At 37.0% G+C, this 17,282-nt stretch overlaps 1 protein-coding gene across 1 annotated transcript in view; it reads right to left on the bottom strand.

The window, feature by feature from the left end:
- The window catches only part of LOC127647954 (speckle-type POZ protein), a 149,380-nt gene that overhangs the window by 34,581 nt on the left and 97,517 nt on the right, over positions 1-17,282 (bottom strand). Inside the window, exon 6 of the mRNA XM_052132488.1 lies at positions 15,294-15,421. Within this exon, the coding sequence (XP_051988448.1) occupies positions 15,294-15,421 (128 nt within the window). The remainder of the gene's footprint in view (positions 1-15,293; positions 15,422-17,282) is intronic.

Here is a 17,282-nt window from a genome sequence, read left to right on the forward strand (position 1 = left end):
AGCCAAAACACAGTAACCAACAGAAACAACCAAAACACAGAAACAGCCAAAACACAGTAACAGAAACAGCCAAAACACAGTAACCAACAGAAACAGCCAAAACACAGAAACAGCCAAAACAAAGTAACCAACAGAAACAGCCAAAACACAGTAACCAACAGAAACAACCAAAGCACAGTAACCAACAGAAACAATGAAAACACCTGCACTAACAAAAACAGCCAAAACACAGTAACCAACAGAAACAACCAAAACACCAGCACTAACAGAAACAATTTTAACACCTGACTACAGAAACATTTAAAACACCTGCATTTACAGAAAAAATTAAAACACCTGCACTAACAAAAACAGCCAAAACACTGTCACCAACAGAAACAACCAAAACACCAGCACTAACAGAAACAATGTTAACACCTGACTACAGAAACAATCAAAACACCTGCACTAACAGAAACAATGTTAACACCTGACTACAGAAACAATCAAAACACCAGCACTAACGAAACAATGTTAAAACCTGACTACAGAAACAATCAAAACACCTGCATTAACAGAAACAATGTTAACACCTGACTACAGAAACAATCAAAACACCTGCACTAACAGAAACAATGTTAACACCTGACTACAGAAACAATCAAAACACCTGCACTAACAGAAACAATGTTAACACCTGACTACAGAAACAATCAAAACACCTGCACTAACAGAAACAATGTTAACACCTGACTACAGAAACAATCAAAACACCTGCACTAACAGAAACAATCAAAACACCAGCACTAACAGAAACAATGTTAACACCTGACTACAGAAACATTTAAAACACCTGCACTAACAGAAACAATGAAATCCCCTGCACTAACGGAAACAATTTAGGGTGTGTTCACACTTGTAGTTCAGTTCTCTTGATCCGGACCAAAAAAGAAAATTATACATTTAGTCCTGGTTCGCTTAGCGTTCACACTGGCATTTTTAACACCGAACCTAACTATACAAAACCAAAGGCATCAGGAAAAAGTCACAACCTGATTGGACAGATTTTCTGACGTATATTTTTTGACGGAACTTGCCGATCATCCAAAACAATGCTAGCTGCTGGGCGAAATGCGCTCGCTATATTTATATATGTATATATGGTGGAATTTTTACCAGCTAAGAACAAACGAAGAGCTATGTGTACAAATAAAATGACACACGAAGCTCCAAAAATCACAGACAGTCAGCATAAATGTCATCAATACAACTACAGTGGTTAAATTAATGTCTTCTAAAGTGATTTTATCACTTTTAGTGTGAATATATTATAAATATTATTAATATCAATATTTAAGTCCTTTTTAACTCTACATTATCGCATACGGTATGCTTCAAGAGAGATCACACTGTGTCTCGTGTGACGTTTTCAGGTTGGCATGTTACGGACATAATCTCACATTCTCCACTAGGTTGAGACATTGAGGATAAGCACAAAAATGCACTTTTGTGAATAAAAAAAACAGATAAATACAGAACTCAACCAACTGTACTGCATTCCTCCTCCTCACTTGTAAACAGCCCTGCTCTTCCGGGTGTGTGAGTCAGTTCTCACGTGCCAACACAATTATGTCATCGTGCATCCACTGCTGACCAGAAGGACGATGTAGCGTTGAAAAAAGTACTTAAATATTGATCTGTTTTTGCACAAAATGCGATCATGTCACTTTAGAAAACATTAATATAACCACTGGATTTTTATCGATCACGTTTATGCTGACTGTCTGTGATTTCTGGAGCTTCAAAAGCCCATTTGCATTTTAAGGACCTACGGAGCTGTGATATTTTTCTTCAAATATATTCAGACATCTTACACATCTGGGAAGGCATGAGGGTGAGTAAATGATGAGAGAATTAAAATTTTTGGATGAACTATCCCTATAATGAGTGAGAGGGGAAATGTGTGCATGTGTGTTACTTGCTCACCACATCTCCCCTCCCCCTGAAATTAATGAACTGAAAAGATGTGGGAGTCTGTGAAACACACACACACACACACACACACACACACACACACACACTCTTACTTGCTGAATTAAACCCATGTGTGGACATTCGTCACTCACTTATTAGTGGCACGCAGAAAAGAGAAAGAAGCAGAGAAGGGAAGGCAGGAAAAAAATGGAGGAACACTTACTTCCAGGTTATTTACTCCATCTATAAATACACACTTCTGGAAGGCTGCAATCCTGACTGCAACCAGTGCATCAACCTCATGCTAATGAGCTCAGCCATGTCATAATGAATTCATTGATTAATCAAGCCATGCAGTGAGCAATTTACAAACACTTTAATTAGAGAATTACCACACTGTCTCTTCTCACTTCAACTCTTAATAACAAACACACCTCCGCTACATATCAATGCAAGAGAAATATGTACTAATAAAGAAAACGTGCATTGCAAAAAAAAAAAAAAAAGGTTGTGGCTGGGCAGCAGTCACAATCTGAGAATAATCCAGAAATTGCAATGAATTATCAAATCCATCATAACAAATCATTATTATTTGCAACATAATTATTTGTCACATTGTGCCTCGTTAAGACAAGTTTTTTTTATCCGATATGTCCCAGATTGCACAATTGAAGTGGACTTGTGGTCTAAAAGACCTTCATTTGCACAACAAGTCCACAAGATTGTGAGATGTCCCATTTGTCATTATAGCACTCAGAAGGGTGCTCACGAGCACTCTTGATGCACCCTCGATGCGCCCTTCTGCTGAGCTTGCATTGATGCAAGTTCCAGAGTGGTCTGCTACCTAAAAGTCCACACTGCATATCCACTTGACCAATCACAGCAGACTGGATTTTTGTAGCCTGGCAGACAAGACACTATCAAGTGTGGATTTAAAATCAATATAATTTATTGTTTTCTTTGATTGTCAATGAGGATCACTCGCTTACCTTGAGAAGAAAATATAACTTTTTAATGTGAAGTGTATAATTGGTTGGAATAATTGGAAATGCCGCTCACAATATGTTTTTTGTTTTTGGCACCATTCTAGGTAAATTCTAGAGACTGTTGTGTGTGAAAATCCAAGAAGATCAGCAGTTACAGAAATACTCAATCCAGCCCATCTGACACCAACAAGCATGCCATGGTCCAAATCACTGAGATCACATTTTTCCCCATTCTGATAATTGATGTGAACATTAACTGAAGCTCCTGACCCGTAATTGCATGGATGATTGTTGTTTTTTTCATACACAACAGTCCCTAGAATTTACTCCAAAAACAAAAAACATCCCACGAGCGGCAGTTCAGCAGACAAAAATCCACAAGAGGTCAACTGAGAAATTCTACGTTAACTCTGATAACCGCTCAGTACAATTGTGGTGAGAAGAATATATAATATATATATATATATATATATATATATATATATATATACACACACACACACACACACACACACACACACACAGTACTGCGCAAAAGTTTTAGGCACAAAAATTTGCATAGTGAGGATGTCTTAAATAATGCCATAAATTGTTTTCATTTATCACTTAATGTCATACAAAGTCCAGTAAACATCAAAGAAAAGCAAAATCAATATTTGGTGTGGCCACCTTTGCCTTCAAAACAGCACCAATTCTCCAAGGCACACCTAGATACAGTTTTTCTTGGTTGTTGGCAGATGTTCCAAGCTTCTTGGAGAATTTACCTCAATTGCTTCTGTCTCTTCATGTAATCTCAGACTGACTCAATATTCAGTGGGGGCTCTTTGGTGATAATGTAATCTGTTGCAGGGTTCCCTGTTCTTCTATTCTATTCCATTTGCAAAAGAAATGTTTGGGGGTCTAACATTTATATTTCTTATTGACACACTAAAGCTGAAGATATAAATAACCATCATAAGACAAATGTTTTTGATAAGACTTTTGCATAGTACTGTATATATATATATATATATATATATATATATATATATATATATATATATATATACAGTACTATGCAAAAGTCTTATATATATATTTATTTTTCAGTATACCACAGATGGAATCACTCATATTAGGTTTCAGTTGAACAGTTTTTTTTTTTGCATACATAAAAGTAACTTCAAAAGTAAAATGTTACTATCATTGTTTCAAAGAGGATTTTAGTATTATTGTCAGTCTATAAATTATTAAGACATGAGCGAGTATGTTCCTGCACATAGCTGTGGCTTGAAATACTCCTTGTATTTATTTAAAGGAATATTCCATGTTCAATACACATTAAGCTCATTCAACAGCATTTGTGGCATAATATTCACATACAAATTTTTTTTTTTATTTACCCCTCCTTTAATTTAAAAAAGCAGAATTCTGGGTTACAGTGAGGCACTTACAACTAGGGCTATAACTACTAGACGACGTTATCTACAACGTCGACAACAAAAAATTGTCTACAAAAATTTTCATTTTCTTAAAGTCATTTGATCTCATTTAACGTAACATGAGATCACTTTAAACTAATGATGAGAGCAGCACTGCAGCTCGCGTCTGACTTAGGAGAGGAAGAATTACACATCTCACAGTCCAAATGCACTCTAAACTTTCACAGCTTCAGGTGATGTAGATCGCAAAGTATGAGGGAATTATAATGCAAAAATACAAAGCAAGTAAATACAGAAGCACTGTCGTTGTGGAATAAGTGGACCTGGCGCTCTGCTATGCTGAAGCAAAACTTGCATGTCGAGCGCCTTTAATGGAAACAGCCTGACTTTACATCTTCAATGCAGTTATATTTAATGCATTATAGCTTTATTAAAGTTCAAATAATACGGAAGCAGTTCATGTAAATAAGTACAAACTGGCATTTCTCTGTGTGGTCAGCGCCTCTTCTAGGAGTTGTGCGAATGTCCCGATGTAAGGGGAGAGATTGAATCTGCATCTGGCTGATGCACACTCTGTTGCGGGGACGCATGTCCCTCGAGCGCGCACACTTGCTGCAGCTAGATTATAACGTATTGGCTTGCGACTTATTGAATCATAATATAATAAACGTAATAAAAAGTATTTTCCCCCTTTAATTCAGTGAATGTCATTTAGAGGTATTTTTAAAAGATGAATTCTTTTCTCTTTATAGTTAATAAGCACGTTTAATACAACATTTTAAGTCACGACACAATCAGAATAATCGGTTATGAGCTAATGATTAATCGCTGCAATAATAGGTGAATAGTCGAATAATTGTTCTAATAATCGTTAGATTAATCGATTATCATAATTATCGTTAGTTGGAGCTCTACAACTTAAGTAAATTGGGGCCAATTTAGAATACATTGTATTGTTTACTACCATATTATTGATCATAAGTCAATCATTTGCATACGGTTCACAGCAATCCATTACACAAGTGAATTTGTCAATCAGTTCGAGATTATGAGGGCTTGTTTAAGGTCCCGTCAATGTACACCTGCGTCAGATATGCTTGTGTAGTGTCTCGGGTACATTGGGTCATAAACATAAAATGTTTAGGTCACTGTGTCAAGTTAAATATAGTTTAATACTCAATCTTTAAACACATCTTGATATCCCTTAGTTCGCATTTGCGCTCCTTCAAGTGTTTTGAACGCAAGAAAGTAAGCCATGTTTGTGTTGTTCTGCCTACTGAAGTGTTGTTTTCTTCACCTAAACTGTGCGTTGCTCATTCAGCTGAAATTTTAATTACTGCCCTCTGGAGTAAACAGGTGGTACTACAAGCTTGCATTTCTCAGGAATCTTCCTTATTACGGTCCGGGGGCATTGCGATTAAATGCGTACATTTTTTTAACGTTATATTTTGTAAAATGAATCAAACTGAATTAACCAGTTAAATTGACAGCCCTAGTTTTAACATGATTGTAGTGTTATAAAATCTCTTCCTAAACTTTTGTGTGTAAAGTTATAGCCAATTTTACAACTTTGTTGCCATGACGATGTAATGTAAAATAAGTAAATAAAATGACAGTAAAAATGTCCATTTGAACAATTTTACAGCTAAAATAAATGAGTTCTTCCAGAAGAATTTATGTAAGTGCTTTTATAAAATCACAAGCTTTAAATTTCTGCCTTTAAACTTCCATTTTAAGTGGCTCACTGTAACCTTGATTTTTGCTTTTTTTAAAGAAAAGGAGGGACAAGTTTAAATGTATTTTTGTGGTAATAAGCATTTTGCTACAAATGCTGTCTATTGAACTGAATATTCCTTTAAATTGCAATGTTGATCTGATTGAAATCTTGAAGTTTGTCCCTAATGTATGCTGTTATAACTCATGCATCCTTATGGCCTTGCTGACTTGCTGTCCCATCGGTCTGCACTCGCTCATGTCACCAAAATCTGAACTCGGAGGAGGATCGCAAGGACGTAAGGTTCTATTTGGGACAGGGTAATCAGCTATCAGGCACTAAATGCAACCCTACCTCCAGCACAGACTGACAATTCCATCGCTCTGTATGGCTTTCTGACATTAATTTATGAATCGGTTTATCAGAGCTATTTATGACTGAATGTGTTTATTTGTTTACAGAGGTTCTGAGAGTGACCAAGCATGAAATAGTGTAAAAAATGTACATATCAAATCAAATAAGCTAATTAACTCATAAGTTAGATGCATCTCTCTATACCATCTCATTTAGCTGTACAAACACGGCTCTAATCAAATTATCACACACACACATGTATGCGCAGTCCGAGACAGGTGTACACAGCTAATACTGGCGTGCAAATGTGCTAAAGATCCCATTAAAAATTGTATTTCAATTTTGTGGCTTTCAGTCCACATATTTAAAATGTACAGTCTCTTTCTGGAAAACAGACCACAAATTTTGATGACTCATCTTGTACTCATGGGCATATAGAAATTTCTGTTCAAGCAAATGTTTTCTAGAATGAGAATAAAATATTAAAATCGTTTTTAGATAGAGAGAGAAAGAAAAGGAGAGAGAGAGAGAGAGAGAAAGCGGACAGAAGCAAGCTGGTTTTTGTGAGCAGCTGTGGGTGTATACAGTGATTCTGTTTCAGACTACACATACGCTTTTACATGCATCATTTCCACTCAAGCTGTTCAAGACTGGCCCTGTCCGCAAACCTTCATCTCTTTTTCTCCATCACCTGCTCATATTCCTCTTTCTTTCCCCCTTCTGAGACCACTTCTGTGTGTGCGTGTGTGTGTGTGTGTGTGTGTGTCAACATGTCTGCAGAGTGATCCAGACTGATCGCTTTAAGAGCCACACTTGTGTATTCCTGTTAATAAAGTGACTTGGAAAAAACACCCTTCATAGAGATCAAAGCATAACATTGTGTTAAAGATTATTGCTTATTTTCAATGAACAGTATTTTCCAGAAGGCCGTAACACATCAGTTTGTCACATCAGAGGTGTGAATGTTCACAAGGAAATGAGGAAAACTATCAGTGTTAAAAGACTACATGAAAGGGCTTGACAAGTACAGTTTTCTTTCCTATGTTTTTGTATTCCTACTGAAACAGCAAGTAAGGGCGGGACACAGAGGATCACGTCCATTTATATTAATTAGCCAATAGGCTAATGTTTAAGTCTCAGCTGTGAGCTAATTGCCATGGCTAGTCTATGGCAGGTGGTATTAGGGGGAGGGGCATTTTCATTCAAGAGAACATTGTATTGGACAGAAATCTGTATATGCCTATCAATGGTATTAGTAATGACTTTAATGATTCCAGTTTTGAATTCTTTACAGTTCTTTTAAAATTATTTTAGTAATTTAGAGTAAGACATTTATGGAAATAACAAATGCATATCTTATTGAATTTACTGCATTAAGCAGTCTGTTACCAAATGATGACATGGTTTTATATTTTAACTTTTCAGATTATTGCAAAAGGTGTGTTAACTTTGAATTATATGTAACACATTCATTTTTATAAAATACCACTAATTATAGAGGTCGACCGATTAATCGGACGATTTTTAGCATTTTTTAACATAATCGGCATCAGCCAATATCCAAGTATATCAAGCCGATTATTAGGCAGGCGCATCTGTGGGCAGCCTAGTGTTGTTGTGGAACACGTGTTTGACGCGCGCTGCCCCTAGAGTCATTTTCCAGCAGAGTGAGCAGACCTCATCCAGTGCCTAAGGAAGGAGCTAAGTTCCTTGGAGAAAACGGTAAGGATTAAATTTGTGTAACTTCTTTATATTTAATTAAAAACTTTTGATATGTTACTGCCAACTGCAAACGCGATTTGACGCGACATGACGTTCAGCTACTTTGGATATTGATAGCGTCGTTGAAGTTGCATTATCACAGCAGAAGGGTTGCTATCATGTCACAATAAGTAAGCAAGAATTTTGCAATTACAGACAGTAAATCTGAGACTTTTATTTGTTCTGTTTGTGTGTCTTATATTTGAGAGGGTTGTCACTCAATGCAGAGAAATAAGTAATAAAAAAGATACCAACGCGCTATAGGCTATTGAAGGACTGGCTTTGGTAAGCTCGGACGTTATCGGTTCTGCTGTCGGTACTGGAGAAATTAAGAAAATACATTTATTATTGCTATAAAGAGAAAGTTATTTTATCTCGCCAGCCTTTTCTATGTATAATAATTCTATGAAACCATTCGTCTGTGATGCAATTTAGCTATTCGCAGTGAGAGAGAGAGAGAGAGAGAGAGAGAGAGAGAGAGATCTCGCGCACAGCGAGCACAACATATTTATTAGCCCTCCATAATAAGTGACAGAACTAAACATTCAAACATAGCCTGGTTTAGATCTGTGATTATTAGTCTGATTTTATTTTAGATTTCGCCTTCCAAAGATTATAAAAAGAATATTTATACATAAGCCGCATTCTGTCTAGCACAACTTCCTACCCTTCACAGCGGTGCACTGACATTTCTCCCTAAAACTCAAACTTAACGTCAGAATCAGCACGATCGGTGATTGTTGTCAAATGCAGTCTAGCTACTGTTGCTAAATTGCGGGACGCGTTTAATAATAAAAAGAGCGCAAGAGATACCGTTCCCAATGCGGCGCGCGCTCCGATACAGACCACAACGAGACAAGCAAAGTATAGGCTACTTTGGGTTTCATGTGCGCGTCTAAATCAACTATACACAAAATGTGTCAAAACGACCGGCTTGGAGATTCACTTAAACACAGATTATGTCTTAAATGGACGTAGTTATGGAAATAGTTGGGAGAAAATATGCTGCATCAGCAGCCTATTAGACTCTGTCTTAAAGGGGAAGCGGTCTAATGAACATGTGACGATTGAGCCATTACTGCCAATCAAACAACAAAAGGCAAAGAGAAAATCACTTACAGCTCTTGAATGAATAACTTCTGCATTAATAAGCATTAATCTATCTATGATAAACTATGCAGTGTTATTTTACAATTGATTACTTTATTAGATTTCTTTTTAGACCACACCTGAACAGTAATGTTAGTAGACCTTCCTGAAATTAAATCACTGTGCCTATATAACGTTTATATTTGTGTAATATATATAACAAAAAGAACCGTTAAGAATACAGTTAAAGTACCGGATCGATAATCAGTATCGGTAAGATAGTAATACCATTAAAACCTTAACGATACCCACCCCTAGTTATGCCTGTGCTTCTCTTGGATGCTTTGAATATTGGATTACGTGTCTGGATTGCCCCTTAATTAAAGCTGCATTTGGATCTCAACCTTCGTATCTCGGAGCAGTTCGTAACACCTGCTTTGTTTATTTAATATATTTGTTATACATTATTTATACAATATGTTTTTACATTATACATTTTTAATTTAAGTGTACAAGTGCAGATTGGTCAAGTGTTCAATAAATGTATTTGTTGAGAAATGTTGTCTATCTTACGTAATTATTTGTGTTACATTTTATCTTGCAAATAAAAGGTTCAAATAAGAGGTTAAAAACAAGCACATATCGGCCAAATATCGACCAAAATAAATCGGCAGCAGTAATCGGCCGACCCGGATTTCAAAAGATCGCATCGCCTGAAAAAAAACAATATCGGTCGACCTCTAACTAATTACATCAAAACTTATAATGTATCCTCAACTACACATTGCAATATTAATAACCATGCAGTAATTATTCTTTTTTAAAGTCTCACAAATCTTAAAAAGTTATGTGTAAATGTAAACATATCTCAGTGACAATTCTTGGTACAACTCGAGTCAGACATAACAAAAAGAATGACTTGCGGTTGAATACGTTTTCCATTCACTAAAAAGAACAAGTTTCTAACTCAATGGGCACTTTCAAAATGGAATGGGCCTTTTTCAACCACTTTACTTGATATGACTACTACATAGAGATTACCTACATGCATTGGAAAGTTAAAAAACTCCCATTCTGGTTTGGAAATGCAGACCGATTACTAAATAGAGATTCCCTACATTAATTGGATAATTGAAAAATGCCCATACCGGTTTGAAAATGGCCACTGTTTGGTAAATGCCCATTTTTGTTTCCGCAGAGATCTCTACTTCAAAAGAACCATCTGATCAGAGTCATTCACCAGATAGTGGTTTAGATTCAAAAGAGCCGACTCAAGAGTCATTCATTTGGTGATGAAACTGAAATGGTTGCGCTGTATATTTTGTGCTGTTGTGTAACCATATGTATACCCAGACCACAAGAGGAGTCATTAATATTTTTTGCCCATTCTCCCAGAAGAGAAATAAATTAAGAGATTTTAAATCTGCTTAGAAGTCGCTTTTGTTAACTTCTAGGAGGACACTAGGCTATTAATGACGTCAAAGCTAAAAAGACATTGTCTAAACCCACAAAACTCCAATTTTAAATTCATGGAACTTTAAACACTAACATTATCAAATCCTCTTTTCCGCTTTCATTAGGGTAAAGCGGTTTAACCTTATTTCAGCACACCTCTTTCTCTCTTTCCCTCTCCATCACACTCTCTACTGGGCCCTCCGTGTTTTGAGGGTGATGAGGAACAAAGCAGATGCTGCAGGTACAGAACTTTCCCTCCTCTTAACTAGCTACCATTTCTAAACTCACGTTTGCCTGAGTGTGTATCAGCAGCAGATGTTGCAGCTGTAGTGGATCTCAGAGATATCAGTGTGGCATATGGTTACACTGAGTGAAAGATGGCTGCTGTCAGATGGAGTGAGAGAAGTGTAGAGCTCATTTATTTACTATGAGCAATCTACCTGCTGGAGGTTAGAGGTGGAGGGAGCGAATGAAGGAGAGGAAAAAGAAGAAATAGAAAGCAAGAACAGGTGAAGGAGACCTGCGAAAAAGGGTTGTATATAGAGTGAACAAAATGAAGGAGAAAAAAATGGCACTCATAATGAGAGTGAAAGAAGGTAGGCAGCAGGAAGGAATGGCTACCACGCTTAAACCATTAATTAAAACTGACTGGATTCCATCCATTCAATTTGCTCATGTTTTAAAGTGAGAAAAAATGACACCAGAATTAGAGTTAGAACCTTTTATATTCCCCTCAATCCCCACATCTCTCTGCCCACAATGACACCAAGTACACCAGCTCTAATGGGACCACTCTCCTCAAAGAGAGAGAGAGAAACACCTCAAATGTAGGCATAAAAAGAAAGAATGGAATTTTGGGAGGACATGCTGTATGAGAGTTAAAACTGGGGCAAGAAGGAAGAAGGGAAAAACCTGATTTACTTGCAGTCTGAACATAGCCTATGTAACTTTTGGCCCTCTAGCAGTTAAAAAATAAAACTGCATGCATCTTGCGGAAGAACATCGTTTTGGTTGAGGTTCGGCTCTGCTCCTCTGCGCGGATGAATGTGGTTCCAGGCACCGGTGTACACATGGATACAGGACATCTTATCAGAGAGAATGGACAAATAAATAACAAAAGAAAGGAAAAGATGGATATCCGAAAACATGTCATCTGAGCAGATATGCAAGTGCCATATCTTATGCTGTTGTCATCCACTTTTCGCGCTATTTTGTTATCGGCAAAGTGAAAATACGTAAAACATTTAGCAAAATTTGCCATCTTCTGCCTGTATCCATTCAAATGGCCTTTTATCGATAAAAATGGTGTGCGTGATGTCATGCCTAAAAAAAACACTTTGTCGCATAAGTTTTGGTTTATCGCAAAAGAAATCTACCCTTAAGCCGTTTCCATACAGAAATGTGTATTTATCGCTAATTCGCCTGCTAATTGTTTTCCTCCAAAGTTTTCTTAAAATAGGGAGAGTATTGAGACAATTCAGTGAAATTAGCCAGCTTACTGTCATTTTAATTTCACAAATAAATGCAATCAGAAGATGAGGAATTGCAATGAAAAGGGAGCAGTTGCCCTTCTGATAGGACTGTAATATATGTTGCGCCTATCGCAGGTTGTCACCGGTTCCGACCCGAAAGTGAATCGTCATGGCCCTGTTCAACCTGTTCATGGCAACTTGCACATGGTAGTGGGGGAAACTTTCGGTTTAAGTATAAGGACCATCCATCGATGTGTATATGCTTTGTGCACAGCTATTAAAGAAATATGGATGCAGTTTAATATCAGGGTTTACATATGATACATTCAAGATATTCAATAGGCTATTTTGAACAACCATGATCATGATTAACGCATTGCCATCACAACTGCATTATGCCCTGCATATTTGTCCAGCAACATTTAATGACCAACTGAACTTGATTGTCATCTAAAATTAATTTTAGTGTCATAATGCAATTTGTATTTTCTGAAGAAGCTCAGCAAATGTGATCCGAGGTAAAGAGGGTTAGATTTAAAATATTTAAATGTTTTAAAATGTTCAAAAGCTTGTTTTCTAAAAGTGAACTCGGTATTGGACAAACAGTTCAGATAGTTTATAGTCTTTAAAAAAGTGCAGAACATTCTGAGCGTCATTCAGCTGACATTTTTTTGTCTAAAGAACAGGGTAAGGCTAATTTAAGTTTGTGTAAATAGGCATATATAGGTCTAAAAAAAAATATATATATATATATATATATATATATATTCTTTTTTTCTTTTTTTTTTCATTTGCTAATTCATTTAATATAATACAGGGAATTCTGCCGGCATTTTCTCAAAAGCTAAACAATAGTTTTATAGAATTGGGCTATATGTTAGTGTTCCAAAAAAGCACACTGAGGTTTTTCCTCCTAATATTGTGAATTTATGTTTTATATAAAACTTCTTTGTCCACAGAATTGATGTTTTTTTGTATTATGGGCTAATTCCGTGACTGCCGTCTATTATTTTGAATGGTGTGGAAAAGCAACTTTAATAAATAAATGGATGGCTACTGCGATTAAATTAATCACAAACAGTGGCCATTCAATTGTTCTCCATGCACTTGTCGATGTGCATGATACGAGATATTTGTGTTGGCACTCCTGGAAGTGTCATGTTTGCAGCATTGGATCTGTGCCGTTCAGATCAAGCCATAATAACGTACAGTAAATTAGCTTTCAAAGATGTATACCTTGTCGTCATGATTAACACAGGCTAAAAATTGGGGTAAATTCTGTCTTTTGCGTTAACAAAAAGTGTTTCCAAACCAGTTTTTCGCGACATTTGAAGTATCGTCAAAGTTTATGCGCTAGAGTGAAATGGAAAAATATTATGTCAACACTTGTGAAATTTTAGTGATAATTTGCATTTCCATCAGCTTTATTTTGATGCGCTAAAACTTTTTTTGCAAAAAATCCTTGGATGGAAAGGTAGTTATAGATGTTTTGAAATAAATTATGTTACAAAAGCTAGGCAACGTTTGTTAACATTAGACAACGATTGCTATTCTGGTAAGGTCAAAAGTTGTAAAGTTTTTATAACTTCAGGATATTGTACCCAAATAGGCCACGGAAGTAACTAATTTATAGATTGTCATGGTTACCAACAATGGTCAACATCATTTCAAGACTTGGCAAGTCTAGGGCTAAAGGATTTACTTATATAAATGATTGCCATTATAAAGAAAAATACACACGTGTGCTAGCAAGTGAAATGTTCTGCACCGATTACAGTATAATTATTGCATTTCACTAAACAGACGTGTGTCCGTTAGCACAGAAAAGAAGGGTCAGCTACTGTGTCGTGTCTGTGTGTGTGGTGACTGGGAAAGCTACAGCAGTTTCAGCAGCGTCAGGACAAGAATCTGGATGGATATTTAATTGTTAACTGTTTTAGCTCAAGCTATAGAAAATCAGATATTTTTTTTATCAAATTGTTTGTTGTTTTTTTTTATATTTTTGAGACGTAACAACTGATTTTCTGTAAAGCTGCTTTGGAACAATGGGTATTGGGAAAATAAAATAAAAAAACTATACATATACAAATTATTTAACTTGATTTGACTTTCATGTTACAAAGTTTGTTTTTCTACTTTGGCAAAAAAAATCTAAATGTTATCGCGTTGCACACAAACAAAGAAACAAGTGATAGCCAGTGCTGAAGCATTTTACCAATCAGAAATTAGCATAACTAATTCTGACAAATAATGGCCAGCATCATCCAATCACTGGCAACCATGAAAAAATTCAATTATAGGCTACATTATAAAATTCTGAATCCAAGTACTAATTGCCATTGTCCCATGTCTGCAAACCATGTTGTGTGGTCCAAACATCATCTGCAGCCTGAAAATTAACTTTTGGTCAGATGTTAGGAGTGAATGCACTTCGCTGCATAGGAAAGCTATAGGATGCTACCATGATCCCCATATAGTAGTGAATAAACCTCCAGTGTGCTGTCTGTCTGCACTGGTCTCAGAACAGTTTGAAATGCACCTTATTTTCATCCTAGCTCCATATAAAGCCTCTTAAAGCAATTATTTTTAGCATTTGTATGTACCCATTGATTCTCAACTGACAGCCTAGAGTATCCTGAACTGAGATCAGTCGGTTTAAATGAAATTAAAATATGCATAACGTATAGTGAAGAAAAAATACAATGTCTGCGCAGGAGGACATGGCGTCACACAAGGTTAAACATACATTTTTGTGTTGGACGAAACACTTCAATGATCATATTAAAATATGAAAATAAGAGAGTTGTTTCTCTTTTTAAAAGCAAGTAATTACTCGGTTATAAATGTTTAATTGAATAACAATATCAACGTGAGAATTGCACATTATGACACCACTCTGCAGATGAATATCTCCAAGTGATCACAAGCAAATTCGAAACAGCACCCAAAGTTCCAGAGTATTCATTAAATATTCACCGTTACTGTGACAACAACTCTGATTTGTCATTGTCAACGGTCAAAATTAAACGTTCACACTTATTTTAAACATATTAAAAGCACAGCATATAATAGGACGTGCATCACTTACCTCACAGAAGAGCGTCAACTTGTCATCAGGTAACAGCCCATTGGCCTCATCCAGGAGAAAGTCCCGCCTTATGAACTTCTTGAAACCCCAGTCTTTTCCCTGCACGAACCGATATGCCCGCTGACTCTCTGCAGAAAAACAAAAAATAGGGCATATTGGTATGCCTTTTCATGACAGAACATTACACAAAATAGTTAAGTGGCGAAAGAGTGCCCTTGTGTTATATCTCAGTAATGAGATGGCCTGTGATCAAAATTCTCAGAGAACATCCGCTAATTCGGTTCAAGTAATAGAGCGAGGCAAGAAATAAATTATCTATACAAGACATCTCACACATATCTAAAAGGACTAATCTAAATCCAAATACTCTTTAAGAGGCTTTTCTGCTAGTCTTACAGGGTCTATAATCTTGCTTTCTATTCATTTCTGCATTATAACCAGTCTGAAGTTTGGGTGATTTTCTCTCTCCTGCTGTTTCTGTGAAAGCACCTTAAATCTGCATTCATATGTGTGCCATACAAATGCACACTCCCTTTCTGGCTTTTTTCTTGGGTTTTAGGCTCAAAACCACTCTACATCCTGACAGCAGACATTTCAGTAGACCAGTAGGATCTTGTCTACTAATATACATCAAATGTCAAAGGATATTCAGTATATAACAACTGTGCATGAAAGCATACTGACGGAGTACAGAAGAAACTGTTTCTAACATTATTATAAATCGTTTGTCATGTCAATACTGAAGTTTAAAATGGGTATCAAGTAAATGTTGCATTTTAAGTTTTCATGAGTTTAATTCTACTCGTGGATGCTGAATCAAGACGTGTCAACACAATCCTCCTTGAACATTTCTCCTTAGTCACTACTTTCACACAGAGGACAAAAGAAATGCATGAAACAGGAAGTGGAAGGGAAAAAGGGAGAGAAAATAGGTTCCTTTGTGCTTATGTTGCATTGTGGATATGTGTGACAAGTGCACTCTTATCAAGTGTGACATCCTCTCTTCCTAAACATTACACTTGTTTCACTGAAGTATCTTTTGTCTTTTCTCTCTGTCGTACAAGCACAGCTGGGGCCTAGTCATTGCCTGCTAATCTGCTGCTGTTTGTGTGTGTGTGTGTGTGTGTGTGTGTGTGTGTGTGTGTGTGCAGGTGTTTTAACATGGTGTGAAATAGCTGTGTGTTCACAGTTTAACTGTGACAGTCATACAGATCCACACAATAGGGGAGCGCTGGAAGAGAAAGTTCAAGAGCAAGGGCAAGGACAGACATGCCTCAGAAGGATCAGGGGTGTGGGGTGACGATGAATCGTCTCCCTTGAAATCAGAACTTAAGTCACAGTAGCTTAAAAATAAAAGGTAAAATCTATCACCCTAATACGTTTGGGGGGTGGGGGTGTTGAAGGAATCCTGTAAGTCACAATGTAGAAATGATAAAGAGCAATATTTATTTATGCCAATAAATTGAGAAAATGACAAAGAAGCATTTTATTAGGATCACGACCCGGCCCCGCCCTCCGCCCTGCCACATTCCTCCCTCGTTCTCTCAGGCTGGGGAGCCCCCAGCATGACGTACACCCCCCCACCCCCACCCCTTTCCCTGGGGGAGGGCGTGCTTCAAGTCTAGTCTGCCGGCAGGTCATCCCCATCTACCTGGACGAGGAAATAATTAAAATGGGGGGTACTTCCAGTAAGTGTAGTCCAGTGTAAGGGGGTTAAGATGGGCAAGGAGGCGGCGAGAACCGGCTTGTCAATATAAATCATATTTAATTAACCAAAACACACAAACAAACACATACATGACGGACATGCCCGTAATTCTCTCTCTCTCGCACGATCCTCTGCAGTCGACCTTTATCCCTCACAGTGGCTTAATTAGCCTAATACGGGACCGGGTGTGTAGGATCATGACCTGGCCCCGCCCTCCGCCCTGCCACACAGTACAATGATGTATAAATGCTTTTTTTGTAATACAGTAATAATGAGATTTT

The sequence above is a fragment of the Xyrauchen texanus genome, chromosome 8, assembly GCF_025860055.1.
Source record: "Xyrauchen texanus isolate HMW12.3.18 chromosome 8, RBS_HiC_50CHRs, whole genome shotgun sequence".
Lineage (NCBI taxonomy): Eukaryota > Metazoa > Chordata > Actinopteri > Cypriniformes > Catostomidae > Xyrauchen > Xyrauchen texanus.